The sequence below is a fragment of the Cygnus atratus genome, chromosome 17 (genome assembly GCF_013377495.2).
Source record: "Cygnus atratus isolate AKBS03 ecotype Queensland, Australia chromosome 17, CAtr_DNAZoo_HiC_assembly, whole genome shotgun sequence".
NCBI lineage: Eukaryota > Metazoa > Chordata > Aves > Anseriformes > Anatidae > Cygnus > Cygnus atratus.
The window spans coordinates 150,665-178,308 of NC_066378.1; the positions used below are offsets into that span (position 1 = coordinate 150,665).

Below are 27,644 nucleotides of genomic sequence, written 5' to 3' on the forward strand. Positions count from 1 at the left end.
GGGAGCGGGGCCGGAGGAGCGGGGCGGGGCGCGGGGTCGCGCCGCCCTTTGTTGTCTCGGGCGCGGCCGGGCAGCGCCGAGCCTCGGCGGCAGCGCGGACCCCCGAGCTCTGCGGTCGCCCCGGGAGCCGTCGGCGGGTCGGGCAGGATGGCCCAGGAGAGCCTGCTGGGCATGGACGAGGGGGCGCTGAGGAAGCTGGTGAGTCCCCGCCGCGACCGCGCGGCCGGGTCCCGCCGCCCGCCGCCGTCCGAGCGCCTCGAGGGGGCCGGTGCGTGCCCGGGGGCGCCGCGGCCGCGTGTGCCCGAGCCCTGGGGCTCCGGCAAGGGAGGAGAGGGACGGGGGGGGGGGCTGGTGGCGCAGGCAGGTCGGGCTGCCTGTAGAGGCCGGGGGGCTCCCGCCTGGCAGGAGCGTGTCTGCGCGTCTGCAGGTGGGAGAGCTCCTGGTGCAGCATCGGTGAGCCGGAGTCCTCGGGCCTCCGCAGCCCGGGAAGTGAGCGGGGCTGCTCGCAAGGAGCTGCTGTACCTCAGAGGGAAGCCTTGGCCCCAGACAGCGAGGGCTGGAAGGATTGGGCCGTACCTGGCGGAGGGGAGGTCTGGGCACGAGTGAGCTCTGGTACCAAGCCCGCTTCTTGCCTCAGTGTTGGCCTTTGGAGACTCCAGCCCTCCTGCTTTGGCCAGAGTTGGCCCTCCGCTCACACCCATGCTCAGGCTGTAACATCTGCCTGTTGTCTCTGTCACCGTGGCTGGCAGCTCCAGACCAAGATGTTTCCTGCTACCTCCTCAATTACCTGCTCAGTGCCAGGTGGGGAAGCTGCTGTCTGCCTTATCTGGCTTAGGTCTCTGCTTCGTCTCTGTCCGGGGCTGGCTCAGCCCCAAGAGCTGAACCCTTCCCAGTCCCGGCTACTTGCCTCCTGCTGGCAGTGCTGTGCCTGAGTTGCTGAGCATCCCAGCAGCTGCTGGAGCAACTTCCCGAGAGTCCCTGCAGAATCGCTTCCCTGCTCAGTTCAAGTCCCCCAAGAGAAACAGCTGGAGCTGAGCCCTGGGCTGGGTGTGCTCATGGGCAATTAACACTGGTGTGACCCAAAGGCAGGAGCGGGGTTCTGACTTGCTCAGACAGGGCTGTGTCGGGAAGCCGTGTGCTTCTGGCAGCAGCATGCTGCCGGCCAGCCACATCCACTTCGGAGCCCAAGCCAGACACCCCAGCAGGATGCTGCACTGCTTGGGACAGGCCAATACCTTCCTGCTGACTCAGCCTCCCCAAAGCTAATCCCCTGCTCTGGCTCTGCGGGCTCAGGGCTGGGGGGCTTACTTTGTGCCTTGGCTGAGCACAGGGTAGCCGGGAGCAAGCGCTGGAGCAGCACTGGGGAATGGTGAGCGGCAGGAAGCTGAGTCAGCTTGGAAAGAACGTCTGCAGGGAACAGGAAAAGGTCGGGGTGCTGGGACAGTGCTAGGGAACTGGGAACTGCACCTCGGGGGGCAGGGGATCGGCATGGGGGCCGTACTGCAGGGAGCTTCCCAACCTGCCTTCCTCAGCCTGCTCTGGGTGACAACTTGCAGACCTGTCCCCTATGCTCACCAAGGGGGGAGAGAGAAGGAAAGAGGGGCGTAAGGACTTTGAGGGAGCTGTTGTACAAGGCAGTTGATGCAGGCAGCGCAGGGCCAACAGCGATCCCTGAGTCTTGCTCTGTGCTAAGATCGTGCCTGTGCTAGCCACTCAGGGTTTTGTGACTCCTACTGCTCACTCCCTGTGCACCGGAGGAGCTGCTGTAGCCAGCAGCATCCTTGAGGACAAAGCTGGCTGGATAGCAATGTTGCTCACGGGCTGAGTTGTGCTTCAGTTAAAGAGCCCACTGCTGTCCTTGAGATGAAGCAGGGGTCAGAGGGTGACCCTAGAGATGTGGGAATGGGTGGTCTGGGTTTCTCCCCGTCCTGCCGGTGCCCTGGCTCTGCCGCTTCCCACCTGAGACTTGCTGAACTCTTTGGACTGATGCAAGGCCCCAGGAATGGTGGCAGGGAGGTGGGTTGAGTGTCCAGATGTAGCTGGGTCTCTGGCCTGCCTAGTGAGGCAGATTTTACCCAAGCAGCAAGCAGTGCTTCTCCCTGGGGCTTTCTTCTTTTGAACCAGATGGGGCTTTGCAGCCCGTGGTGGGGACTGGTGCCTTCCCTCTGCAGTAGACTGTTTGTGCCTGCTGCTTCCTGGCCAGGCAGGCGTCCAAGGTAGAAGCTGCCCCCACCTTACCCTGTGATTCTGCTGCACGCAGGCAGAGCACGGGGCTCCTGGAGCTGTGGGCAGCATTGCTGGGTCAGCTGGACAGGTCCATGAGGAGAGTGCTTTTCTCCATCCTGCTGCAGGTTATTAGCTACCCCTCCATCCCTGGTTGCTGTGGCTTGTCCCCTCCTCCCTGTGGCTGTGGGGGACTCTGGAGGATGGCAGTTGCACCTATGCCCTCAGATTGCCTCCTGCCCTGGCTTCACCCAGCTTTGAAGTGGCTGTTGTGAAGGTCTCCCTGTGCCTCTGCAGAGCGGGCTGGGGAAAGCCTGTTCCAAGCTCATGTGAGGCGGGGAAGGATTTTTTTTTTTTTGGTTAGGTTTTGGCTCCACTCAGCTGGAAGAGGATTAGCCCATATAAGGGAAAACTGCCTGCCTCTCCCACTGCTTCCTTCACTCTCCCTATCCCTCAGCTTCTGTCTTGTTCTCCTCCTCCTTTTTCCCAGCAAATGAGCTCCCAGCAGCAGCCTGATGTCCCCAGGGGTGCTGCTGCGTGGGGGCTGAGCAGGCTGGGCCAGGAGTGACCAGGGGAGCCTCTGCCACCCACCTGGCTCCCATGGGCTCGCACGCACATCGTTTCCGACAGATGCCAGCGGGCCCTGCGGCCAGCGGTCTTGGAGGTGCTGCACTGTAGCCTGTGCAGGCTCCAAGCCCGGCTTGGTCCCGGGGAGGCTGGTGAGGAGGAACCCATCACGCAGCATGGAGGGCGCTGAGGGCTTGGAGGAGCCTGGAGCAGATGCTGGCTGGCAAGGCAGCTGTGAGGGCCAGGGCAGGCCGGCTGTAGGGCTGGTCTTTGGTTGCGTGGCTGGAAGCAGTGGGGATATTGGAGTTGTTGGAGCTGTGCTGAGCACCAGGCTGTGTTCTGCTGGCCCTGGACTAGGGGACACCCCCCTCTCATAGCCTCTCCAGATCTCAGGCTGGTTAACTAGACAGGCAGGATGGAAATCCCTTATCAGGCAGAAGCAGGGGTAGGGCAGGCTTGAGCTAGGAAAGTCACAGGCATGAGGTGTCCTTCTTTTTACATCTGACGGCCTTTAAGAAAAGCTGCTGCTTCAACAGCCCCAAGAAGCTTTTGCATCTCTGCCGTGTCCCGGCCACCCAGCTGTCCTTCCTGCTTCCTCTGTCTGGGAGGCAGTCGCGCTCTCCACATCTCCTTCCAAAAGTGACAACAGGGGGCTAAGGAAACACTTTACAGGCGAGTGGCTCCTTTGAGGACTCGCGGCTGCTCTGAGGATGTGTCTGGCTCCTGTCCCCAGAGCTGAGCTTCCCCGTGGCTGGGCTCCAGCCTGCTCAGTGCCCCTCTGTGCTCAGCCTCTTCCCGGAGGTGGGTGGATGCAGGGCTAATTGCGGGGCTAATTGCAGCCCTCTGCTGGCGGGCGAGCCCTGGTGCGGCTGGGGCCGAGGCAAGGCTCTGAATGCTGCCGCACTTGGGCATCATCAGGAAAGCAGCCCATGGGTGGCTTGCCAGCACCCTTCTCACAAAGCCACTTTGTGTGTGTGACGAGGAGGGCGTTTGCTTGCAACCGTTAATTTGCTGCTGGCTGGGCAGGGCCCGTGGGGCCCCGGCATGTCCTGAGCTCTGGGCTTGCTACTGCAGGCTGGGCCGGGCCCCTAGGCCCCTTCCCACCCCTGACTCCAGCTGTGGTTTCCGGCACTTTTCCCCTTGTCGCTGGCCACGAAGCCTCCAGAGCCATTTGTTTGCCTTGTCCTGGCTCTGTGCTGACGTGGGCTTGGGATGAGGCTCCTTCTCCTGCTCTGCTGCCATCTCTCCTGCAGAGGAAAGGCTTGCTGAACCCACCGGGACCCAGGTGCAGGTCAGATCCCATCCAGAGCCTCCTGGGCAGGGCAGACCCTGCCTGGTTGTTCTCCTTCCCTCCTTTCTGTCCAGCAGTGAGTTCTCTCTTGACTTCATATTTCTAAGTGGCAGCTGGGGTGCTGGAGGCAGGACACCTCTAGAAGTGCTGCTGCCAGATTTTTCTTTGCTTTTCACCCCACCTTGCTGTGGGTTTGCCCCCAAGAGAAGCCAAGGCTGCTCTGAGGAGAGCGAAGCTTGGTAACAGTGAAAGACTGGGGGGAGGCTGTCAGGCATGCTTGAGGGTCAGCAGGGCATCCTCTGCTCTGGGATGTGAACCAGATTGGGCGCTCCCGGCTCCTGTAGCCACGCTGCTGCCTCCGCACCACAGCTGGGAGGTTCTGAGCCTCCTGTGCTGGGTGCCAGGGCCGAACAGCGTGCAGCCAGCAGTTTATTTAGCAAATGGTCCAGGCCTCCACCTCTCAGCATGGGGCAGAAGAGAGTTTTTCTGTCCTTACGGCCTTTGCACAGCTGCAGAGAGCCTCGCTTGCCACTGTTCCTCCCCATTCTCCTCCAACCCCCTGCCTCAGGTCCGTGAACGTACCTCAGAGAGTCTGTGGGTCCCTGTTTTTTCTTTTGGCTTGTTGCTCCACCTGGCTCCGTGTTTGGGTCTGAGCTGTGCAGGCCCCATCTCTTTCCCTGGACCCTTGGCATCACCTTGTGCATACTGGAGCTGGGGTTCCTGCCTGGCTGGGCAGCACAGGGTGGCCCCAGGGTCTCTCCTGCTGTGGCATCAGGCTATCTTATCTGCTGGGGCAGAGGCTTCTCCCACCCCAGTGCAGGCAGCAGGGAAGCCGTCTGTGACTTGGGGCCTGCCATGGCAAGGGCTGCGTGGCTGTAGGATGGGCTGGGGCTGGCCCTGCTGCCTGGCCTGACGCTGTTACGGCTCTGCATGGTGCACAGCTCACTTGCACTGGCCGCTCTGTTCCAAGACCCTACTTCTCTGCTGCACGTGGAGCCAGCAGAAAAAGAGGTGTCTCCTTTGCAAGGGACACCGCTCTCCTCCATTCAGGCTTGGGGTAGAGCTGCTGCTGGGGAACGTGCACAGTGCGAGCTGGCCAAAGGGTCTGCAGCTTTTCTGGGCACTTTCTTCTGTGCAGAAAAGTGCCAAGAAGTTGCTTGGAGGAGTCCCCACTAAATCTTTCCTGTCTCTAGGGTGACCTGCCCATTATCCACATGGGGAAAGGCCCCACTGCTGGTGTCTTTGTCCTCGCAGCCCCATCTTGCAGCAGCTTCCCAAGGGTGCTGGCAGCGGCCCGGGCAGGCGAGCACAGTTGCGGAGTACTGATGGGAAGTGGGAGGCCCTCTGGATGGAGGGGCCGACTTCCTCCCTGGGTGTCCTGCCCTGGCGTTCCCTGTGTCCTGGGAGCACGGCAGCTCTGGCTCTTCTCATCTGTTTCCCTGCTCTTGTGCCTGCAGAGGTGCAACCTCCAGATGAGAGCCTCCACCCTGTGGAGTGGGGGGGCATGGTGCAGGGCTGCGAGCCCCTGGCTTTGCCCAGGGGGTGGATGCTTGCGCTGTGCAGGATGTGACAACCGGCTGCAGTGTGCCGATCTTGGCCTGCTGCCTGGTGGCCCCACAGGGGGTGCCGGGAGGGAAGTGGGAGGGAGCGCTCATGCTTTGAGCTGCTGCCTCTGAGGTTACGAGGCAGTGGGGATCCTCATCCCTAATACCACGTGTCCTGTGCTGTCTGGTGGGCGCTGCCTGGCTTTGGAGGGTGGCCCTGCGGGCTAGTGGTCCTGAGGTGCAGCCATCTGGGGTCTTCCCAGCATCGGGCAAGACGCTGCTCCCAGCTCAGCATCCGAGCTGTCAAGGTACCGCATTTCCAGCTGCCGCCGGGGCAGTGCAAGGCAGCTCTGTTCCAGACTCCCTGCACCTGCTGTCCTCAGCCTGGATGGAAATATTCCCTCCAGCCCTGCCCCAGCCCAGTGCAGGGAGGAGAAGCTGGAGAGCGATGGCTCTGCTAGGAGAGTCTGTGCTGGGAGCCGCAGTGTGTGCAGCAGACCTGCAGTGGCTTGAGGCTCTCCCACGGCTTGCTCCACGCTTGCTGTGCTGCTCGCAAACCTGGCTTGAGAGTGGATGGGCTCAGCTTAGGGACAAAAGCTGGTCTTCTTGCTCAGCTGTGACCCAAAGCCTCAGCGCTTGGCTTGGTGGTCTGGTGGTGTCCTGTGGGACTGTAAGGAAGGGGACTGATGCTCTTGTTCTGTGATGTGGATGCTGTTACTCCGAGCATGCTGGGGCTTGATGCTGACAGCAGCTGCTGTGGGTCACAGGGTTTATTTTTAACAAGCTCCATGGGAAATCACCTCCTCAGTTCCCTCGCTGGGAGCCAGCACCCTGCACTGGTCCTGATGCCTCACAGAGGGAAGGCAGTGAGGCTGTGTCTGCCATGGCTGACCTTTCCCCACGTCTGGCATCCTGTACATGCATGGACATGGGCTTTGCTTTGGGGTAGATCCTGTTCTTGGATTTGGCTCCAAGAGCCACCTGCCATCCCTCAGTGCTGCTGGATGGGAGTGACGAGCCCGCCTGGCGCTGGCTGTGCTGGGGTGACCCTTTCCGGCGGGGGTGCTAGGATCCACTGTGCCAGCATCTCCCAGTGAGGTGGGGTGGTTATGCGAGAGGGGCCTGGGCAGTCTCTGCACTGCTGCAGGGGGCAGGAGGGCTCGCCCCTGTGCTGCTGGCGTGGGAGGGCAGAGGACTGACCCCTGGCTGCCACACAGGCCACTGATGGGTGTTCCTGCCATGTGCCCCATCTCCTTGCTGTGCGTGGTCCCAGCCATGGTGCCCAGCTCCCTTCCTGCTCTGTCAGCCTCGTGTGTCCTGTCCCATGCCAAGGCCAAGCTCTCTCTGTCCCTTGGCAGTGGGGGAGGGGGTGCCCTGCTCCACTCCGTAGGGCAAACAGTGCCAGGCAGCGTGTGGCACGCGCGTGGGCAGAGCAGGACAGACAGCCCCATTGTGCGGCGCGTGGGCAGCCCGGAGAGCACAGCACTGAGCCCTGCCCTGTTCTCCCAGCTGGAGGCAACGCTGGACCTTGCTGAGCGGCGCCGCATCCGCTCGGCCATCAGGGAGCTGCAGCGACAGGAGCTGGAGAGGGACGAGGAGGCACTGGCATCCAAGCGCTTCCGCCCCGAGCGTGGCAGCCACCGGCAGGACAACAAGGAGAACTGGCTGCGGTGAGTACAGCCCGGGGCAGGGCACAGCTCCCGCTCTCCCCCGCCTCAGCCCGAGAGGACCACGTCCTCGCTTGGCTGCGCCCCACTCCCCCCGGGTGGGGGCTTTAATAACGCCTGCCCTGCTGTAGCTTGGCCGTACGCTGATGGGTGCGGGGGTGGGAGCAGCCTGGCACCGGGTAGCTGCGTGCACGGGGACCCCGTTGCCTGAGTTTGCCTGCGCTGCTGGTGGGGTGGCGTTGGCTGTGCAGTGCTTTGCTCCCAAGTGCCCACCGTGGCTGCCGGCTGGCTGCTCTGATGCCCCAGCCCTGGTGCAGGTCCCAGCAGCTGGAGGAAGAGCAGCAGAAGGCTCTGGCTTCCCTGTCCCGGGAACTTGAATCAATCACCGATGTGGAAGAGCTGACAAAGCTGGTGAGTAGCTGCTGCTGGGGCCTGGGCTGGCCCTGCCTGGCCCATACCTCAAGGTTGGGGTGGTGTGGGGAGCCATGTGTCATCAAGGCTTCCCTGCTCCCCACCCTGGAGAACCTGTGGTGGGAAAGGCCTCCCTGTGCCTCACTCCTGGGTCTTCCCCTCTGCAGCTGCGGGCAGCCAGTGAATACGAGGAGCGCAAGCTCATCCGGGCTGCCATCCGCAAGCTGCGGGCTGAGGAAATTGAAGGTGAGGTGTTCTCCCTGTGTCTCCGCCAGGGCGGGCTGGTACACCTACCCGAGAGGTGCTGGGACGTGGCCAGCTCCTTCCTAAACACCTTCTTTGCTTTCATCCAGCTGTAGCCCTGGCTGGTAATGTGCAGAGCAACCGGAGGGATGGCACTGAGTCCCCAGCCATGCCTGCAGGTGCAGAAGGCAGCCAGAGGGATGATGCTGAAGCGCCAGCTCTGTCTGGGAATGGGAAGAGCAGCCAGAGAGGAGACTCTGAGCTTCCAGCTGCAGTGAGGAGTGTGGACAGCAGCTGTCAGGGCAGCGCTGAGTCCCTGGCTGTAGCCGGGAGTGTGGAGAGCAGACAGAGGGGTGATGCTGAGCAGCCGGTGCTGGCTGGGACAGAGGAGAGCAGCCACGGTAGTGATGCAGACCAGCTGCCTGCTGAGGAGCCTGAACATCCTGTGGTGAGTGTGCAGGGTGCTGCTAGTGGGGGAACCGCTGGACATCTCCTTGCCCTTTCCTTGGGCTCCGGTGCTAGCCTTCTGGGGGCAAAAACACCTACACATATGTGACTTACTTGCCTTAGGGGGACTGGAGCAGGTGCCACTGGTGGTGAAGCAGGGGTCTGTGGGGGCCTGGGGACACTGGGGATGTGACTGTGCCTGGTCACAGGAGCACCCAGGACACCAGTGCAAGCCGTGACCAGTGTCAGACGTTGCCTTGGACCAGGTTCACCTGGGCCTGTCCAGCAGTCGCTGCTGCAGCTGTCCTGGAGACACAGCCTGGGTGCAAACGCAAGGAGGCTGCAGGGTGCTTCAATGAGTTTGGTGCATCCTTCCCTGCTGCAGCACTAGAGGGACGGTGTTCCCTGGGGGGGGAGATGTCTGCTCCATGCCAGGCTTTGATGGCTGCCTGTCCTGCCTGCAGCAGCTGCCAGTAGCAGTTGCCTTACACAGGCAAAAAATCTGAGCCACCCTTTCCCCACACTGGCTGTCCCTGCTCACCTTCAAGGGGCCCAGGCTTGGTCTGGAGCTAGGCTGGAGCCCACCAGTGATGACTCTTCAGGTGGGGAAAGGTTGAGCTGGTGGTGCAGGCAGAGGGCCAGGGCCAGAAGGAATGGGTGCAAACCCAAATTTCCTGTCTGACAGTGATGACCCTGCAGGGCATGGCAGCTTTCATGTTGATTGCAGGTCCCTGCAGAGACGCAGCGCAGGGATTCCATTTGGCGGAGAGGGTGGGAGAGGGAGAAGCAGTGGTTTTAACCACAGCCAAGTCAGACCTTGCATCTGCTTCTTTTTACCCTAGCTTCATCCTCTGCTTCCCCCAAGACCCTGGAAAGAGGCTGGTGGGAGGGGAAGGTGCCCAGCATCACCTTTCAGGACTTGTAATCCTTCCCTGTCAGGATCTGCTGGCACCATAGCCCCCAGAGCACTGCTGCACGCAGCCCTGTCTGTGCAGGGGCATTTCCTGAGCAGCCAGTGGGGCTGTACCACTTTATCTGTCCAACATCTCCAAAATCTGAGGCATTTCCTTTAAACAGAGTCCACAGTGGGGTACAGGTTTGAGTACTGCTTTCTCCTGTGAAACTTTGGAGTACGGTCCCCTTTCTGCCTCCCCCCTTCCCGGAGTTACACCAGGATCTGAGCTCATGTCACTCCAGATTCGTTCTGCTCTACTTCTCCACTGTGATCCTTCATCTCCTCCTGGCTCTATGCTGCTGCTCCAAGCCTTTGCAGCCACCGGGAACCAAGATGGCCCCATTGTTCCCAGCCGTGTCTGTCCAGCCAGGACTTGTGCCCTGACTGATGAGGCAAATACTGCCAGGATGCACTGACTCTGCTCAAGAATGTCAGGGAAGCAGGCCCATCACCCACATACCCTTGCTGTTGTGCTTAGACATCAGTGTGTGACCCTGACCATCCCCATTTGAGTGGAGGTGCTGGAGACGCTTGCAGAGACAGGCTGACATGGCACCGTGAGGCGAGTTGGAGCTGGGTGCTCCCCTGTGCTGTGGGGCTCTCTGGATGCCTGGAGATGAGGAAGCAGGACAGGGGCACAGGGCAGGAACTGTCCTCTCCTCCCACCTCGTGCAATCTATGCTGGACAAGGCTGGTCTGCTTCTCTGTCGTGAACAGGTAGCAGAAGGCACAGAGGGACCCAAGAGGAGCTCCTTCCTCTGCCCTCCGCAGAGGAGTGCTGGGAGCCCCAGGGATGGTAGGAGGGAGGGGTCTGATCACATTTCAGTGGACACAGCATCCCTCCAGCCTGGCCAGTGCTGCCTGACTGCCCTGCCCTCTGACCCCAGGCAGTACTGCAGCAGGTTGCCAGTGGCCAAGGGTAGTCTGGGGAAGGCAGTGGAAGCAGCAAGGTGTAGGGACACTTGTCCCCGACAAGCCTTCTGCAGTAACCCTAGTGCAGGGTGCAGGATGGTCTGTGTCCACAAGGGTGTGCTGTCCCCTGCCCTACTGCATCTGGGTGGCACAGGGAGAGGCCACAGTTTGCAGCATGTCCCTGGCCAGGTGGCAGGGAGGGGACAGAGCTGCTGGAGATGGCACTTCTGACCTGCCTCCCCTCCCACCCCTGACCCCCCACCTGGGGTGGGGGCAGCTGCAGGCACGGCTGGGCTCTTACCCTGACTCTCCCCAGGCCCATGAGCAAGACGCATCAGTGGAGCAGGAGCATGCCCAAACTGAGACGCGGGAGCTGAACAGCCAGCAGCTGAGAGGGCCCCAGAAACCCAGTGCCCAGGGTGAGTCCGTGTAAATGCCATTTACCATAGGCCCAGCCCTACCCAGGCTCCTGCCTGGAGTATGGAGCAAAGTTTGGGAGCGTGGGGGAAACTGGGGTGTTAAGGGGAGTAGGAGGATGGAGAGGTATGGGGGGGAGGTGGGGGAAATCCCCTTAAAAGCCCAGGCTGGGTCAGAAAAGCTAGTTGCCTGCTTGGGTCTTTGGTAGTGGCGATGCTGCACAGGCAGCTTGAGGCTCCCCCTGAATGGAGCCCATTCTCTCTCTTGTAGGCACAGCCTCGGGAACCCTGGTGATCCTAGACCTGCACCCAGCACTGGAGCCTGCTCCAGCACCGGAGCCTGCTCCAGCCCTAAAACCTGAAGACCACGCCACGGAGCTGGAGCAGGTCCAGCCATGCACCAAGCATGTGGCCGAGAGTGAACTGCAGTACCAGGCCTCCTGGAAAGACAAGAGCCCCAGCAGCCCCTCTGCCGTGCAGGAGCCCCACACTGAGCAGCTAGAGACCACGTGCAGCACAGGGCAAAGCCACCAGGCAGAGCAGCATCCCCAGCATCAGCCCTGTGCTGTCAGCCAGGGCAACCAGGTAGAGGAATGCTGGCAAAAGCAGGGGCTAGAAACCACTGAGACCATACGCGCCCAGGTCCCCTTAGCAGGGGCTGGAGGTGCCACACATGGAGGCAGCTCAGGGACCTGTCACAACACTGGTCCCAGCGCTTGCCCCTGTGGGCTGTGATTTGTCAGGGGTTTTGGGAGCGGTGGGGGGACGGGGTGGGGGGGGGGGCTGTGTGTTGGGTAGTTCCCCAGCTCACTGCACTGCCCCTTTCCCCTCCTGCAGTTTGTCATCTGTGTGCGAAGCCAGGCATCAGGGAAGGCTGTGCAGCTGGAGGAGAAGCGAGCGGGTAAGGGCAGCTCTCAACAGGGCAACACAGAGCAGCTTGGGCTGGAGGTTCACCCAGCCCTGGCAGCACCACCGGGTGCGAGCGCCCTGCACAGCGCCAGGCCTCGCTGCCCCAGCCCTGCCCTTCCAAGCAGCCGCTGGCCAGACGGTGCAGCCCCGTGCTGGGAGGACGCCTGGGAGGATGCACTGCCCTGCCTGGGGGCTGAGCCTCCCCAGAGGCAGCATGGAGTCCACAGGTCATGATCCCTGGGAACATGACTCGGGGTAGGAATGCAGCAGCTGGAAGTGGCCAGGTCAAAGGCCATCGTGGCTGGTGACTGTTTGCCACCTGGCTGTGGGCCTGACCCTCTTCCAGCTGCTGTGGGGCCGGCCCAGGCCTCAGCCCTGGCAGTGGGGTGCCAGGCACAGTGTTTACAAGTCCCCCAGCTACTGGCCGGGCTGCTGCAGGGCCATGAAAGGGAATCTGCGCGTGCAGTAAACCCCGGCCTTTTGCATTCTTTGTCCCAATAAGGCTGGGAGCTGAGCACCCGTCTGGCCCCAGCCCCCCCCCCGGGACTCTGCTTGCTGGCCTGTCCGGGAGCTGAGCACCGCTCCAGGACCTCCTTGCCTGGCTGAGTCCTCTTGGCAGCCTAGAGAGATCGCATTGGGCAATAGATGCCCTGTCCTGCTGCTGGGAAAATCCTTCCCTTCTGCTGTGCCAGGAGGAAATAAAGACTGAAAATGAGCTTGCAGCCCCAGGCACCCTGAAGGTCAAGTTCCTGCTTGGAGGTAGCCTGGCAAGTAGGGCCCGGGCCTAGCTGCTGGGTAAAGGCTGAGCCCCACTGCTTGGGTGTGTCAGTGACCCGGGCCAGAGCAGGTGCCTGCTCAGCGCTGCTGGCCCTGGCCAGGAGCTGCCCCCTCTGCACCCAGCCCTGCCCTACCACGGGACAGCTGTTCCTGACGGGGCTCTGGAGCAGGCAGCAGCATGAGTGATTCTCAGCCCCTGCATGAAGGCTGGCAGCTTGGCTCGCCTGCCCTGCAGTGGGGCCAGGCCAAGCTCCCAGCACAGGGCCTTGTGCCTGCACCTCAGGGCTTGCTGGAGGGGAGCTGAGCCACTGTGCTCCCTCCTCTTCCCCGTGAAGCCGATGTTGGGCAGGCCCAGCTCTGACAGGGTCCCACAGGGGCAGGGATGATCCCAGCTTCTCAGCACAGACCCCAGGTCCTTGGTGCCCACCTGGGTGTGGATGCCTCGGTCTTTCCCTTACCTTTCTGTGCTGCAAGTTTGCACTGCAGGGCGGCCTGCAGGTGCCAGCGGGTTTTGGTGCTGCACTGTGGGGAACGTGGGGTGACAGGGGTGCTGTGCCCATTGGGGGCAGTTGAGAACGCTGCCCCGTGCTGCGCTCACCCTCTGCTCCCTTTGTCTTGTTCTTTGCATATCTGGAAACGGCCTCTCTCTTCTCGAATGGCAGCACCCACCCAGGACGTAGCGAGGACCCCGGCTCGCCTGAACACTCACCGCTGGGAGCAAACACCGTCCTCCCTGTGCCCGGCTGGCCGCGTGGGTAAGGTTCCCGTGGTGGCTCTTTTCTCTCTGTGCTTCCCGGGGGAAGGTCTCCCGGCAGCGGAGCCCGGGGAAGCGAGGAGCTTCGTCGCAGCAGGATGCCGCATGGCAGATGCCGCTGACGGAGCGGGGCCAGCCTCCGGCTGCCCGCGTGTTTCCCTCGGGGGGGGCAGAACGCGAGGTGGGGGCGGCTCGAGGGCAGCACGCATGGCGGTGTGGGTGTCTCGGGGGTAGCGCGTGGCGGGGCGCCCCAGGGGCCGCGTGCACGGCGGGGCACTCGACGGCGTGCTCGGCTAGCCCCAGGCTGACCCGGCTGCGCTGTCCCTCACAGAGCCGAGCCCCGACGGCCCCGTCCGGCGCTCCTCCTCGGTGCGAGAGCGTGCCCAGCGCTTCGCCCCTGCGGCCCCGGCCCCGGCGGGCGGCCCCGAGGGGGCGGGCGGCGCGGGGGGGCGGGCCGGGCCCGGCCAATGGCAACGGGGGCCGCGCTCGGCCCCGCCGGGGCCCGCTCAAAACGCGCGGGGCGGCGGCGGAGGCGCAGAGCAGAGCCCGGCCCAGCCGCCCGCAGGCCCCCGCCTCGCCGGCCCCGGCCCCGGCGCCCACGACGGCATGAAGACCTACTTCACCATCGAGATCAAGGATGGGCGCGTGCAGCCCCTCACGCAGTCCCTCACGCCCCGCGTCGTGGCCGCCCCCGGCAGCCAGCAGCGGGCAGGTGGGCACCGGGCGGGATGGGGGCAGCGGGAATCGACGGGCAGCTGGGCACCCGCCAGGGAGGTGGGCGCTGGGGGGACAGCGGGGAGCGGCCGCAGGGGCCGCAGGCTGTGCCGGGAGGGGTGACGCCCGGAGGGGTGACGCGCGCAGTCGGGCAGGTGCCAGGGGCGGGTGGGCACCAGCGAGCGGGTGGAAGCCAGTAAGCAGGAGGGCGGCGACGGGCGTGTGGGCAGCCGCTGGCAGGTCGGTGCTGTCGGGACAGGCAGGCACCGGTAGGATATGTGGGCAGCGGCAGGCAGGTGAGCAGCAGGGGGTGGGATTTAGGTGCTGGCGGCCAGAAGGCTGAGCGTGGGCTCTGCCAAAAGAGCAGACTGTGGGCAGGAATGTGCCTGGCAGCCCTCACCTGCTGGCAGGGAACGCTCAGCCTGCTCAACACATCTCTGTGCTCGTAGGCTGTCTGTCCCTGTCCCTGCCGTTCTGCCACACTCCCTTCTATGCCCATGGTCCTCACCTACCCCCTGCCCTGTCCTCACAGTCTTGTTTCCTCTTGTCCCTACGGGCTGCCCTGACCCATCTGGCCCCAAAACACTGCCCTATCCTTGCATCCTGCCCAGTCCTCTGCCCCATATTCATGCCACATCCCCATAGACCTGCCTTCTCCCACTGGCCTGAGCGTCCATGCAACATCCCATTCCCACCGCTGTGCAATGCCCAGTCCAGCCCTGCCTGCCTGCACAAGGACATTGCTGGCTCAGGATGCTTCCGCATGTTCTCCCGGGGCTGTCCCTCACACCAGGGAGTCTTGGCCACAGATGGAGAGCTGTGGAAATTGTCCTTCTTAGGGGGGAGGGCGTGCTGGGATGGTGAGGGGGGCCTGCCTCCCCCCTCATGCAAGAGCTCCCACATTTATCAGCTGTCCCCGGAGCCCTTTCTGTGCACCAGAGCTCAGCGCCCTACTGCTGAGGCAGGATGCATACAGCAGGCAGACAGCCTGGCCGGAGCCGGAGCCTCTCCCCAGCCGTGAATGCAGGGCTGAGCCTGCCAGGCTGGAGCAAGCCCCGAGTACCTGTGGCTTCCTTTGCAGAGCTTACCCTGGGGCTTAGGAGCACCCCCATCCGCATCACCACCATCCCCAGCAGCAGCAGCGTCTGCAGCATCAGCAGCAATGTCATCAAGGTGAGTGTACCCAGGTGGTGTCTAAAGGGGCTGTGTGCCACAGGGCTGTGCCTAACTTGGGCATGGTGTGCAGGGTCCTGGGCTTGGGGTGGGGAGCAGCCATGCTGTTCTGTGCGTCAGGGCAGGCAGTTGTCTGTGGCAGGATGATCTGGAAGCTCCAGCTGATTTTTCTACAGGTGGGGGAGCTTCTGTGGTCTGTGTGTAGACCTGTGTCCCTGGACTGATGAGCCCTGTGCACTCCAGTCTGTGCCACAGCATATACAGATACTTGGGGTGGGGGTAGGTGGAAGGCTTTTGTGTGTCTCTCTCTCTGATCTCAGATACCTCTTAGGATGGTGGTAGCTCAGCCATCCACCCCTGTGTTTTCCATCCTGGGAATGGAGCTTGGCCATGAAGGATCAGAGCCTGTTCTGGCAAACACCGCTAGGGGTTCTGCTCCTAGATCTGCCCTGGGGCGGTGGGCTGGGGTCTCACCTATTCCTCTCTCTGTGCTCTCAAGCTGTGCCTACCTGGCACAGAGGGATTCTTGGGTACAACTGGAACCACCACCTCTGCCCCTGCGCTCAGCTCTGGGGGGAGATCTGAACGCAGCCCTGGGTGTTGGGGCAGCAGGGCTTGTGCAGGGTGATGGGTTGGAGGTGCCCACGAGGCAGTCCAGTGTGTACAGCTCTTCAAGTGCTTTTATCTGCTCTTGGCCATCTAGGGCAATGCAAAGCATGCGTGCACACAGTGGCATTGGCAGAAGCTGGGATGTCAAGAGCAGTGCTGCCTAGCTCATGGCCCTTCAAGGCTGAATGCCAGGCCTGCCTGCCTGCCTGCTTCTGTGAGTATGGCAGTGCTGGTGGCCAGAGCGTTGCTTGCTCGTTATAGGCTCAGCTCAGCCATTGCCTCTGCCAGCAGGAAGCAGGCAGTACCTGCAGCCTGGTGGGGCTGGCTGCAAATGTTGCCTGCACCAGGATGCAGCTCCTGCTGCCCAGGGGCAGCTTACTGCCTGTGGAGGATGACTTCCCTGTGCTAACGCGCTCGCGCAGGCTTCACCCCTACGGCCCGTCAGCTCTCATTAAGGTATTAGCGGTGCTGCCGTGCTGGGAGAGGGCTCAGGACACATCAGCTGCCCAGTGGCAGACACAGCTTCCAGGTGTGCTGCAAGCGGGCAGGGAGGTGGAGGAGGAAGAGGCTGTGCTGCCCTCAGCCCTGTCAGGTAGGGGTCAGTCTGAGGGGACCTGTGGCGTGTGTGGAGCTGGGGGGCAGTAGCTACTGTAGTGTGCACCTCTTGCTGGCATGCTGGGGGTGCTGTGCGTGCTTGGTGCATGGGGACCTGGCGTGCCATCCAGCTGTGTGCTGTGAGGGGAGATGGGTCCCCCCATGGGTTCCCATGGTCACAGCTGGTGGCACAGGACCCTGCACCCTCACTGGCCTGGGGCTAAAGAGGTTTGTGTTTCGTGGGTGACATGGGATGGAGTCCTCAGCGGTGGCAGAAGGGACAAAGGAAGGCAAAAGGTGGTCCCAGTCCCTCGAGCTACCAGGGCTGTGTAGGAGGGGCTGTCTGCATGCAGCAGAGCAGCACAGCTGTGATCATACAGGGCTGTTGCCTTTGCCTGCCTCCTCTCACAGCCCAGGGCTCATCCCACAGAGCCCCAATGCCACTTGGCCATGATGGCACCTACTGACAGGAAGGGTACCATGGGCTGGCAGAGGCAGGACCCTGTTTCCTGCAGCAGCTGCCAGGCACCCACCCTGCCCCCACAGTGTCGTTTCCACCCCCCCCCCCCCCCGCCCCTGACTGGGCCACCTGGTCCCCCAGGGCCTGGAAATCCTTCCAAGTGTCAGCGCCTGCCTAAGCACCCCTGCACAGGACCCCCAGCTGCTGCGACAAGAATAGCCGAGCCGGCGTGGAGCCGGGCTGGTCTCCAGCTGGGGGTGGTGCCCCTGAAGCTCGTATAAAGAGCAGGAGACAGCTGAGAGAGGCTCGCTGCAGCGCCCGCAGCCCTGGAGCCCACTGGCACCATGCCGGGGGCCAGCCTGGAGGGCCTGGCGCAGGCTGGGGCGGCTGAGCTGGAGGAGCTGCGGTGGGAGCTGCAGGCTTTCGGGCGGGCAGTGGAGGGGCAGCTGGAGCAGGCGCTGCGGCAGGTGCAGCCCCTGGCCCGTGCCCTGCATGACCTGGAGGAAGAGCACCTGGTGCTACGGGCAGAGCTGGCGCGCCTGGGCCGCCGGCTGGATGTACTGGCCTTGTGGCTGGGGCCGCAGGAGCCCACGGAGAAGGACCTCAGCACCCTCTTTCTGGAAGCACAGGACCCTTGCGCTCACTTTGAGGGCACCGAGGAGCCCGGCAGCCCCGTGGCCCATCCACCCACTTTCTCCAGCACTCGCCAGCAGTCATCTGTGCACCTCTCCCGGAGCAACAGCTTTGTGAGTGTGAGCAGGGCTGGTCCGGGCAGGCTGGCCCCAGGCAGCTCCCACCGGGGGGAGGTATGGGGGAGGAGGGTGGAACTGTCCTGACCTGGATCTCTGTGGACTGTGGGGCTGAGGGTGCTGCTGGCTCCGCTGAGCAGTGCCAGCCAGGCAGCTGAAGCTGGAGCCCCCAGGCCAAGCGGGTGCAGAGCTGGGGCGAAGCAGAAGCCCTCGGCGAGGGATGGCAGAAGGAGGGCCTGTGAGAGTGGGTGTCTGGAACAGGCAGGCAGTGTCACCGGGATTAGCCGTGATTATGGCCCGCTGCTGTGGGAGGCTAGCACTGGGCAGGGCCCTGAGACAGAGCCAATGGTGCCTGCCTGCTTTGCATTGCTGGCGTGCCAGCCACAGGGCGTGCTGGCTGGGGGGCAGCTGTCCCAGCCCCCGTGCGGGCTCGAGTTGCAGGAGTCGTCTCACCCTGCAGTGGCCCTGGGCTCTGTGCTGCTCCTGCCACATGGGGCTTTGCTGTGGGGCGCGGGCATTGCTGGCTCCAGCCTGGGTTGAGTGGGGAGCCAGGTGCCAGCAAGTGTGTGCCTGCCTGCCCCACGCCTGGCAGGGGCATGGGACAGGGCCAGGTGTGCAGTGGGGCTGCCTTGGTCCCCTGCTGACACCTCCTGCCCACTGCCTCCAGGCCCTATTCTGGGCCTGGACAGCTGCCTGCGGCACATTGCTTGGGGGTCGCGCTGAAAGGGACTTGGCATCCTGGCTGTGCTCCTGTGGGGGCTGAGCTGGCCTAGTTCCTGAGCAGAGATGACAGGGAGGCTCTTGATCTGCTCCACAAGCTCTTCTTTACACTAAGTCCCTTAATTCCCTGGAAATCCCTTTGCTGCTAATGGTGTGCACTGGCCTTGCCAGCACCTTGCTAGCTGTGAGGCACCAGGCATGGTGTGGCCCAGTCTGGTCCCTCTGGGTTCCCCCTTGCCTTGTTGGAGGCCCTGGTGGCTCTGGTGGGTCGTGGGCACCCACAGGCTGCAGTGGGAAATGTCTGGGGACATTTCAGCAGCCAGAGTAGAAGCAGATAAGAGAAGGCCTGGAGTCTCCTGGGGCACGGTGGGCTGTGGTGTGCTGAGCTGGGGGTCATTACGCTCCCCTGCCTGCCTTGGTCACTGCTGTCATTCACAGAATCCCACCAACTGTGAGTTCTTACACCACGCAGCACGTCTCCTCCACGGTCCCTGCCACCTGTGGTACTGTGCAAGCAAACAGGCTCTTGGGGAACTTGGGCCCTGAGCAGCACGGCGGGCAGCAGAGCTGGTGAGGCTCAGGCATATGGTACTGTCCTTGCAGATGGAACCAGAGCTGGTGGAGCAGCCCCAGGCACCAAGGCTGGAGCCAGAGCTGCCCAATGGCATGGAGAAGGTCCAAGTGAAGGAGGTGGAAAAGAGGACCAAGCTAAACATTGAGGAGCTGAACAGGATTGAGGATGAGGATGTTCTGGATAAGATGGTACTTCCTTCACCGTGGTGCTCCTGAGGGTGGTGTGGGCTCCTGGGAACAGGACTCAGCCTGGGTGCAAGGGGTCTCAGAACTGGGCTGGAGAGAAGAGCAGACGGGAGATGCTAACCTCCCCTTCCTCCTGCAGCTGGATCAGACAACAGACTTTGAGGAGCGACGACTGATCCGTAATGCCATGCGGGAGCTGCGTCAGCGCAAGCGAGGTAGCTGGCAGCTGCTGGGCTGGTGGATGGTGGCCCATGGTAGATATGGGGCAGCAGGGAGGGCTGGGGTGTGTGGGGCTGCTGTTAGCTACAGAGGTGTTGCAGTTGGAGCCAGGAGGAGGGTGTCTGAGCAGGGGCATCTGGGTAGTAAAGATGAGGGCATTTTGTCTTCTGCTACACCCCTGGCTTTGCCAGGCTGGTTCTGGACTGGCTGCAGCTGGCAAGACCCTGGGATGGCTGGGACCACGTCCGTCACCCCATGGACCTTGCATCTTGCTGCTGATGCCATCTCACGTGTGCATTTGCAGACCAGCGGGAGAAGGAGCGGGACCAGAGGCTGCAGGAGATGAAGAGCCAGGCTACAGCAGGCAGGGCCGGCCACACCACCGAGACCACTACCACGCAGAGCACCCATTCGGCCGATGGCTCAGCCCGCAGCACTGTCACCAAAACAGAACGCCTCATCCAGTCTAGTAAGGGCAGGTCTGGCAGAGCAGGAGCCTTGCTTGCTTGGCTCTGCAGGCGTGTTGGCCATTTGGGAAGCTGTGCCGAGAGCTTTCTTGGTGCTCTGCTGCCAAGGCTCACCACTGTTTCTCTCTCTGCCACTCTCTCCACTTGCCCTGGATCTGGCTTGAGCTTACCGTCTTCAAGGACCTCCGGCATTTCCATCTACAGCCCAGCCTGTGGCATGCACTGGGCCTTGCAGAGCCCTGGGCAGGGACCAGCACAGAGACCCAGGCACCTTCTGTTGCTCTCCCTGTGCAGGGAGGTGACACTGTGGGTACATGGGGTCAGCTGCACCCTGGAGAGAGCAGAACCTTGGTTTAGGGCCAGGTTTTGCTGCCTTCCCTCTGGTAGCCTCCTGCTTCAGGAGGATGTGGGTGTCTCCTGGCTCTCCCAGAGCCTGCCTGGGACCTGAGCTTTAAGGGTTCAGTTTTAGTGCCTTCCTACCTGATCTGTACTCCCAATCAGTGTTGGCATAGGCCTTGTCTGCTCTCTGCACCTCAGGACTGTCCTGTCACCTACACCTCTTGCTGTCAGCATCCCTGGATGTGCTGGCCAGCTGAAGCTGAGAGTTGTTGTCTGTGGCTGAGGGCTGCTCCAGCCGTCCTGCCTCCCCGCTCCTTCACCTGGCCTCTCCGCTCTGCCTGGTCTCTGCTGTCTGGAGGGCACATGCCATCTGTCTTGCCCTTCTTGTCTGTCCTGGACATAGCTGTGCCCCTTCCTCCCACTGGCTGTCCAGGACTTCTCCCTTTCATGTTATGTGGACACAAGGGTGCTTTGCGGCAGTCAGTTTCTGTAGATGTTGCTGTCACCCCGACCCAGCTGATCCCACTTTGCCTTCCTCCTCGCAGATGATGGCTCCAAGACTTCCCGTACAACAACCATGGAGTCGAGTTACGTGAAGAGATCAGACAGTAAGAGCTTTTGCTGCCCCTTTGTGCTGCCCTTTTTCCACAGCATCCTCTGGGCATAACCACGGGGGCATTGCTACTGCAGAGCATGTGGTGGAGAGCCCCTCAGCCTGCCCGGTTCTGTTTCTTTGTGGCTCCTGTCTGAGGCCTCTTTCTCTGTCTTTGCAGATGGCAGCAGCACGTTTGTTCAAACCAAATCATCCTACAGCTCCTCTTCCAAGAAGACAGGCAGGTGAGTGGTGGTGCCTCTGCAGGGCCCTTACCAGCCCAGCAACAGGACAGGTAAAGCAGTCTGTCAGCTGTCTGGTTGCACACTCTTTGTCCAGTTTGTGTTGTCCCCATATGGGGACATCCCCAAAGCCAGCAGTCACCTCCTGTTCCTTGATGCACATTCACTTTCTGCAGTGGTCCTCACAGCAGCAGCCTGGGGGTTCCCTTTGTGGGCAGGAGCCTGGGTGGTGAGCCCCCCCACGAGGAAAACTCACAGCACAGAGTTCTGTCACCTCCACGTTCCTGGGATGGGACCAGTGGGATGGTCTTTGAGCTACCAGTGATGACAAGGGTCTGGGGACACTGTGTGCACTTCCCAGGGCTGCATGCATCACCTTCTGCACTGATGCTTTGTCTGTTGCTTCCAGCATCTTTGACCGGGAAGATGAGAGTGCCTCAAGGCAGAGCAGTCTGGCGGCGCTGGAGCGGCGCCAGGCTGAGAAGAAGAAGGAGCTGATGAAAGCTCAGAGCCTGCCCAAGACATCCGCCTCACAGGCTCGCAAGGCCATGATTGAGAAGCTGCAGAAGGAGGGTGGAAGGTGAGGACAGGCCAGGCACAGGACAACTGGAGCGGTAAACATCACGTGTATGTTACCCTCTGTGTTTTCTCCCACAGCTCTCCAAACCCTGCGGTGGCACGCACAGCTGTGCAGCGCTCCTCCAGCTTTGGTGTTCCCAATGCCAGCAGCATCAAGCAGATGTTGCTGGACTGGTGCAGAGCCAAGACCCGGGGCTATGAGGTCAGTGCTGTCTTGTCCCCATCCAGGGCCAGGCTGGGCCAGTCTCTGTGCCCCTTGCTAACTCTTCCTCCCCACAGCATGTGGACATCCAGAACTTCTCATCCAGCTGGAGCGATGGCATGGCCTTCTGTGCTTTGGTCCACAACTTCTTTCCAGAGGCTTTTGACTACAGCCAGCTCACACCCCAGAATCGCCGTCACAACTTCGAGGTGGCCTTCTCCTCTGCAGAGTACGTAACTCGTGGTGCTGTGTCCCATGCTCAGGACAGCTCTCCTTGCTGACTGGGCAAGGAAGATGCAGACAGGGCAAGAGCAATGGCTCTAGAGGAGCTGGCTTTGCCCCAGGCTCAGCACCCATCAGCATTGCTCTCCTGTGCCATGCAATGAGGTTGGGACACTGGGAACAGCAGTGCCTGGGTGTACAGAGAGCCACAAGAGGCTGGTACAGCCCAGTCTGGTGTGGAGCTGGTGGGCATGCGGTCTGGGCCTCCTGGGTATGGGGCAGAGGACCCAAAGCCAGGGCAGGCTCTGCGAGGCATGGCAGCAGCTCTGAGCTTGCCCTGCTGTGCATAGTACATCCTATTCCAGGGTGCTGGGTGAGGGACTACAGCACCTGGGGAGCTGGAACCGGGGAGCTGGGTTTGTACGTGCAGGTGCCTCCTTCACAGTTGTAGGGGCTCAAACACCATCGCAGCTTCTCAAGTCTCTTCCCTCCCCTTTTGCTTCTGGTTTTCCTGGGTGCTGAGAGACGGGAGTGCATCCAGCTGGAGGGCTGGAAGCCAGGCCCTCTCTCCTTCCTTCTGTCTCTCCTCCCATCCACTCCTCTTCCCCTCCAGCACTCTGCTGGCGGCTGCCTCAGGGCAGGATCAGGCAGGTTTCAGAGGGGGTCCTGTCCCCGCCTGCCCTGGCGGGTGGCAGTTGGCTGGTGCTCAGTGCGGCAGCATGAGCTGGGAGCTCCCGGGAGCTCCCATGGTGCTGTGGTGCTGCTTGGTGGAGCAAACAGGAATAGGGGGCCGTCTATCTGGGTCTCGGCGCTCCTATTAATAGACTTTTTGCCTTAATTGGGGACCGGTACGTGGACTGAGAGAGCCATCGATCTCTCCGGCCTGGAAGCCAGGTGGCCTCTCATCCTTCCTCCTCCTCCAGCTCTTGTGAGCATCTTTTCCTGAGCTTCCTGCACCAGGGCTGTACCGTACAGTTCCAAGCGGAGCTGGGCAGGAGGGCTGGGCTTGCCTGGCCCTCCCGGCCAGTCTATATACGAGCTATATAGAACACTGCTCCGCTCTGGAACCTGCTCCCCGAGCACCAGGCGCGCCAGAACACCTCACTCCCTCCCTCCTCTGTCTTGTTCTGTCGTTCCCTCTGGACCTCACGCCTGTCCACACTGCTCACCTGCCCCTGCCCTCCCATCCCCCGCTTGTGAGACCTGGCCCCCAAATCTCACTGAATGGCCTTGGAGCGTGGTGGTGCCTGGACCTGTCCTGCCCTGCATCGTGCACCCCCAGAGCATGCGAGAGCAGAGCAACATCTGCCCGGGGAACGGGAACTGCATTGATATGTCTCTTGTTTTCTCTCTTTCTCCCCTCCCCGACTGGGCTGCGGTCACTGGCTTGCCCCTCTCTCTCCCTGCCCCCAGGAAGCACGCAGACTGTCCGCAGTTGCTGGACGTGGAGGACATGGTCCGGATGCGCGAGCCGGATTGGAAGTGTGTGTACACATACATTCAGGAATTCTATCGCTGCCTGGTCCAGAAGGGGCTGGTAAAAACCAAAAAGTCGTAGCCCATTTTCACCCCCGGGAGCGATGGTGAGAATCTTCCTGTCAAATTACCACCCCCCACAGCCACCTGCCCGCGTCCTGCAGCTTGGCCATGTGCTCAGCAGGAGGGCCCGGGGAGCTGTGGCTGGGGGAGAGGATGGGGGATGCTGGTGGGCGAGGGTTGAGTTTTGGTGGTGTTGGCCTGTGGGGCAGAGCTGTGGCCCTCTTGCCAGGAGTGGGGTAGAGGCAAATAGCCCTCCTCTCTGCTTTCAGAATAGCTCTGGGGGGGGAGTGGGCTGAGATGGTGGCCGGAGAGGGGAGTGTGTCAGCTGGGGTGGGGGGTGATGGTTCTCCAGCCACAGGGATGGTCTCAGTGGGAGCAGTGCTGCTGTGGCTCTTCGCTGGCCTCCTGCTCACCAATCCTGGCCCAGGTGCTGAGCCGTTGGCTAACAGGGAACACCACTTAGGTCACTCTGAAGTACTCTGCAGCACAGGCCCGAGCAGTTCTGCCCAGGTGATGGGTGAGCACCCGTTGCCCCCTAGCCTCTCCCCCACCCCACTGCTTGCATTTGCTGCTGCCTCCTCCCCCAAAATCAGGGCTGCCTGCCCTGGGTGGGGGGAGGCTGCCAGCTCCGGCCAGGAGGGCTGCAGCCAGTGCCGTGTTGTGGGGTCAGGCGTGGCAGAGGATGTTCTCTACCCTCCCCCTGCCAAGGTGCTTTCTGCTCATATATGGGAAAGAGAGGGGAGCCTGGAAAGTGTGACTCAAGGCTCCGGTCCTGCCTCTTCTTGCACTGTTTGTGCCTGTTCTCAGGGGCATCCCAGCTGGCGCTGGAGCCTCCTCTCCCCTGGCTCCACAGTGCATGAGCACACCAAGGCCCAAACAATGCCTTTATAAGGACAGAGACTGTCTCCCTGTGCTGCCTTAGCTTTTCCATCACCCTTGGGACTGGGCCCACGGTTGGGCTGGCGGTAACAGGGGCCTCCTGTGACCAGGCGGGTGCTTTTCCAAGGCCCTGAGCATGGCCCCCTGGGCTGCTGAATCACGTGGTGGGGTTGGTGCTAGCCAGGCCCTGGGCTCAGGGCCCACTGCTTCCATGGCCTTTTGAGTTCCAGCTCTGCAGTGGCCCTGCAGTGCTAACCAAAGGAGCAAGGCAGAGAAGCAGGTCCCCAAACACAGCTGCTGGGCTGGCCTGAACCCTCCCCCCCCCCAGCATGGCTGCAGCACTTGTGAGGAGCCCAGGAGCTGGGGATCTCTCCTTGAGCCCACTGCTCCTTTTACCCATCCCTCCCTGCCCAAGGGCTGGCACCAGCAGTGGTTCTGCTCTGGGCTGTGCCTGAGCCAGACCCGAGTCCCTCACTCCAGGTACTGTGCTGGGGGTACTGAAGCACGCAGCAAATCCAGGTGGGACTCTGCAGCTTGGCACAGGGGGGAAAGGACTGGGGGAAGGGTGTTGCTGCAGAAGGTGTCAGCTAGGGGTGTCCGATCCTCCCAGTATGGTTAGAGCAGCCCCAATGAGCCCCCTTCTTGGCTCACCCTACACGACCAGTCGGACATGAAGCCAGGCCTGTGTAGGCACTGCGGGACCCTGGAAGCATCATATACCATCTCCAGCCCTGATCACTGCCTGGTGGTCCCAAGTGAGGCTGTGTTCCATGCGCCAGTGCCTGGCCCTAGGCTGAGCTTCAGCCTGCTCCTCCCCAGCTCTCGCCTCAGCATGGGGCTGTTATTTTGGGGCCCATCACAGCCTGTGCCCTGTCAGCCACTATCAGCAGCAGCTGCACCAGCCCTGTGCACCACTCCCTGTGGGTGCTGGTGCCTGCGCTGCTGCCCACCTGGGACTGGTGGGAGGGCTGCCGTGACCTGGGCAGGCAGCAGTAGCTCTGATCTGCTCCTGGGCAACCCCCTGCCCACCCCTAAGCTCTCAACAGCCCAGGGGTGGGGGTGAGGTGGGAGCTGGCCCTACTCTTCCCTCCATACCTGGCTGCAGCAGTGACTGACCCAGCTGTGCCAGCAGCCCCTGAGGCTGAGGATCTGCCTGGGGCCTGGCAGGACGGGAGCCCCAGCTCCGGGCTTGGGGTGGCACTCAGCCCTGGGAGGGCTGTGGGAGGGCAGGGGCTGGCTGGAGTGCTGTTCACGGCAGAGGGGCAGCGTGAGCACTGCAGTTGGGACTAGCAGCATCGCCCAGAGGCCAACTTTAATCGCAGCGATGACCTTGAGGCTGGCAGCAGCTGGGGAAGGGCCCAGCACAGTCCTTGATGCAGCAGATGCAGCCATGGCCATGGTAGCCAGGGGCGAGGGCCGAGCTGCACAGTTCCAGCAGCGCTGTGGCCTGCAGGCACGCCTGACCCAGCAACCTGGACTGTGATCCAGCACCTGGGTGAGAACAGGGCTGGCAGAGCTGATGGGAGCTGGGGAACAGGGGCAGGAGAAAAGGGCAGCGTGGGACAGGGACACTCCAGCGGCTCCACTGCAGCCAGGCAGCCTTTGCCTGGATCCATTGTGAAGGCAGCAGGACACAGTGCAGGCACGTGCAGGTCTCTGCCAAAAAGGCACCAGAATTAGCTGGCGGAGGAGGGTAGGCACGCCCAAAGGGGCTGTGAGGTGACTGCAAGCACTGAGAGCAGGGCAGGAGCTGGGGCAGGGTGTACTCACTTGGGTGGCAGGGGAGCATGGAGACAGTAGGGTGAGCAGTGCCTGCGGGCTGCCTGGCCTTGGAGGCAGCAGGAGCAGTAGGCTAGGGGCACTGAGGGCAGGGTGAGTCCAAGGGCAGAGGTACCCAGCGCTGGCGGACCCCATCCCAGTCTCCTGCAGGAAGGGGCAGCCCGCCCAGCCGTGCTGAGGCCTGCGTCTCCACAGGATGCTGGCAGACTGCGTGCCCCTGGTGGAGGTGGAAGACATGATGATCATGGGGAAGAAGCCAGACCCCAAGTGCGTCTTCACCTATGTGCAGTCCCTCTACAACCACCTGCGTCGCCACGAGTTGCGCATGCGGCAGAAAGAGTGCTAGAGCCTGCCCTGGCCTGCAGCTGCCCGACACCTCACTGCCCCCTCCCCGCAGGGACGCTGGTGTGCGGAGGAGCTGCTGCTCCGCGGAGAGGCTGGCGGGAGGGCCTGGAGAGGCTGTGGGGCTGGCACTGGGGAAGGGGGGACTCTGTCACTTGGGTCACCCCCGCTTTAGCCTTGCTGGAGCTCCTCAGTCAGCCTCGGCCCTGGCTGGCTGCCAGCCAGCTGAACGCATGGGCAGGGCAGGACAGTGCCAAGTGGATGCTGCCCAGGATGCCACCCTCCCTGCAGCCAGCTTGGCTCTCCTCCCCCCCGCCATGCTCTAGCATATTAAGTTATTTGTTTTCAAGGAATTGTTTGTATGTGGGCAGTGCCCCTGTTTCCCAGGGAGGCTGGGGCATGGTCATGCCCTCGGGCCCTGAGCCAGCATGGGTCCGCGTAAGTGCAACTCAGCCCACGGACCCCCAAGAACCAGGGCCCTGGTGGGCACTGCTGGTTTTGGTACATCCATAAGGCAGAGCACCTTGGTCTCCAGGCAGCCCGAGAGCGGTTTTCCTGGCCTCCCTACAGGGAAGCCAGCCTCTCTGCCCACCACAGTCCCTGCTTGGTGCCACCTCTCTGGGATGGCCCCATGCTGACACCCTGCTTCCCACTGCACTCACGTGCCCAGGGCACTTCCACGGCAGGGACCTGCAGCACCCACGTGCTGGGGAGCTGGAGGGGAGCAGGGAGGGTGCGAGGGGCCAGGGTCTAGGCAGCCCCCGTGCTCCTCCCCAGCTCTGGGCACATTGTGCTCAGTGCCACTCACCCCTTCATCACCGTCTACACCTGCGTTGACACGTGTACCAACACCAGCCAGACAATAAAGGTTTATTCTATAGGGCAATGCCTCTGCCTCCAGTCCTTCTCCCCACCCCCTCCAAGCCACATGGCCGCATGGAGCCCCCGGAGCAACCTGCCTGCAGTGTGCAAGGCTGCCTCCCTCTGCCCGGGGGCGTTTGCAGCCCCACCTGCACGGAGACCCCTCTGCCTGCATCTGTATGCAGGCCTGCTCGCCTGTCCCCGAGGTGACACGTGGCAAGCACAGCTCCTCCTGCACAAGGACAATACGCAGAGCTGAGGGTAACCATTCATGTCCCACCCCAGCTGAGGGCTCACTACCCCCCACAGCCAGGTCTGGCACAGAGAAGCGCCCATGCTCCCAACAGAACGAAACAGAGCCAGGTCTGCAGGCAGCACAGCTGCTCCCTGCTCTGTCAAATCCAGGTATCTCAGCAGGGCCCACGCAGCTGGTGGGCTTCAGATCTACACCACAGGACCCAGACCTGGGCTTACGCACCATCTGCCTG

At 62.3% G+C, this 27,644-nt stretch overlaps 1 protein-coding gene across 3 annotated transcripts; it reads left to right on the forward strand.

The window, feature by feature from the left end:
• Positions 1-27,181, forward strand: SMTN (smoothelin). Of its 3 annotated transcripts, XM_035569246.2 has the most exons (22): positions 34-198; positions 7,135-7,295; positions 7,610-7,703; positions 7,871-7,949; positions 8,057-8,394; positions 10,577-10,679; positions 10,948-11,261; positions 11,514-11,577; positions 13,025-13,117; positions 13,448-13,828; positions 14,912-15,003; positions 17,296-17,412; positions 18,739-18,897; positions 19,034-19,109; positions 19,418-19,582; positions 20,465-20,527; positions 20,693-20,756; positions 21,163-21,333; positions 21,411-21,534; positions 21,612-21,763; positions 23,170-23,339; positions 26,149-27,181. In XM_035569246.2, the coding sequence occupies exons 1-21, from the start codon at positions 148-150 to the stop codon at positions 23,312-23,314; spliced, it is 3,006 nt and encodes a 1,001-aa protein (XP_035425139.1). In that variant the 5' UTR covers positions 34-147; the 3' UTR covers positions 23,315-23,339; positions 26,149-27,181. The 3 variants fall into 3 exon arrangements, with proteins under 3 accessions (XP_035425141.1, XP_035425140.1, XP_035425139.1); XM_035569247.2 differs by lacking the exon at positions 13,448-13,828 and having other exon boundaries at positions 27-198; XM_035569248.2 differs by lacking the exons at positions 13,448-13,828; positions 17,296-17,412 and having other exon boundaries at positions 1-198.
• Positions 27,182-27,644: the final 463 nt, after the last annotated feature.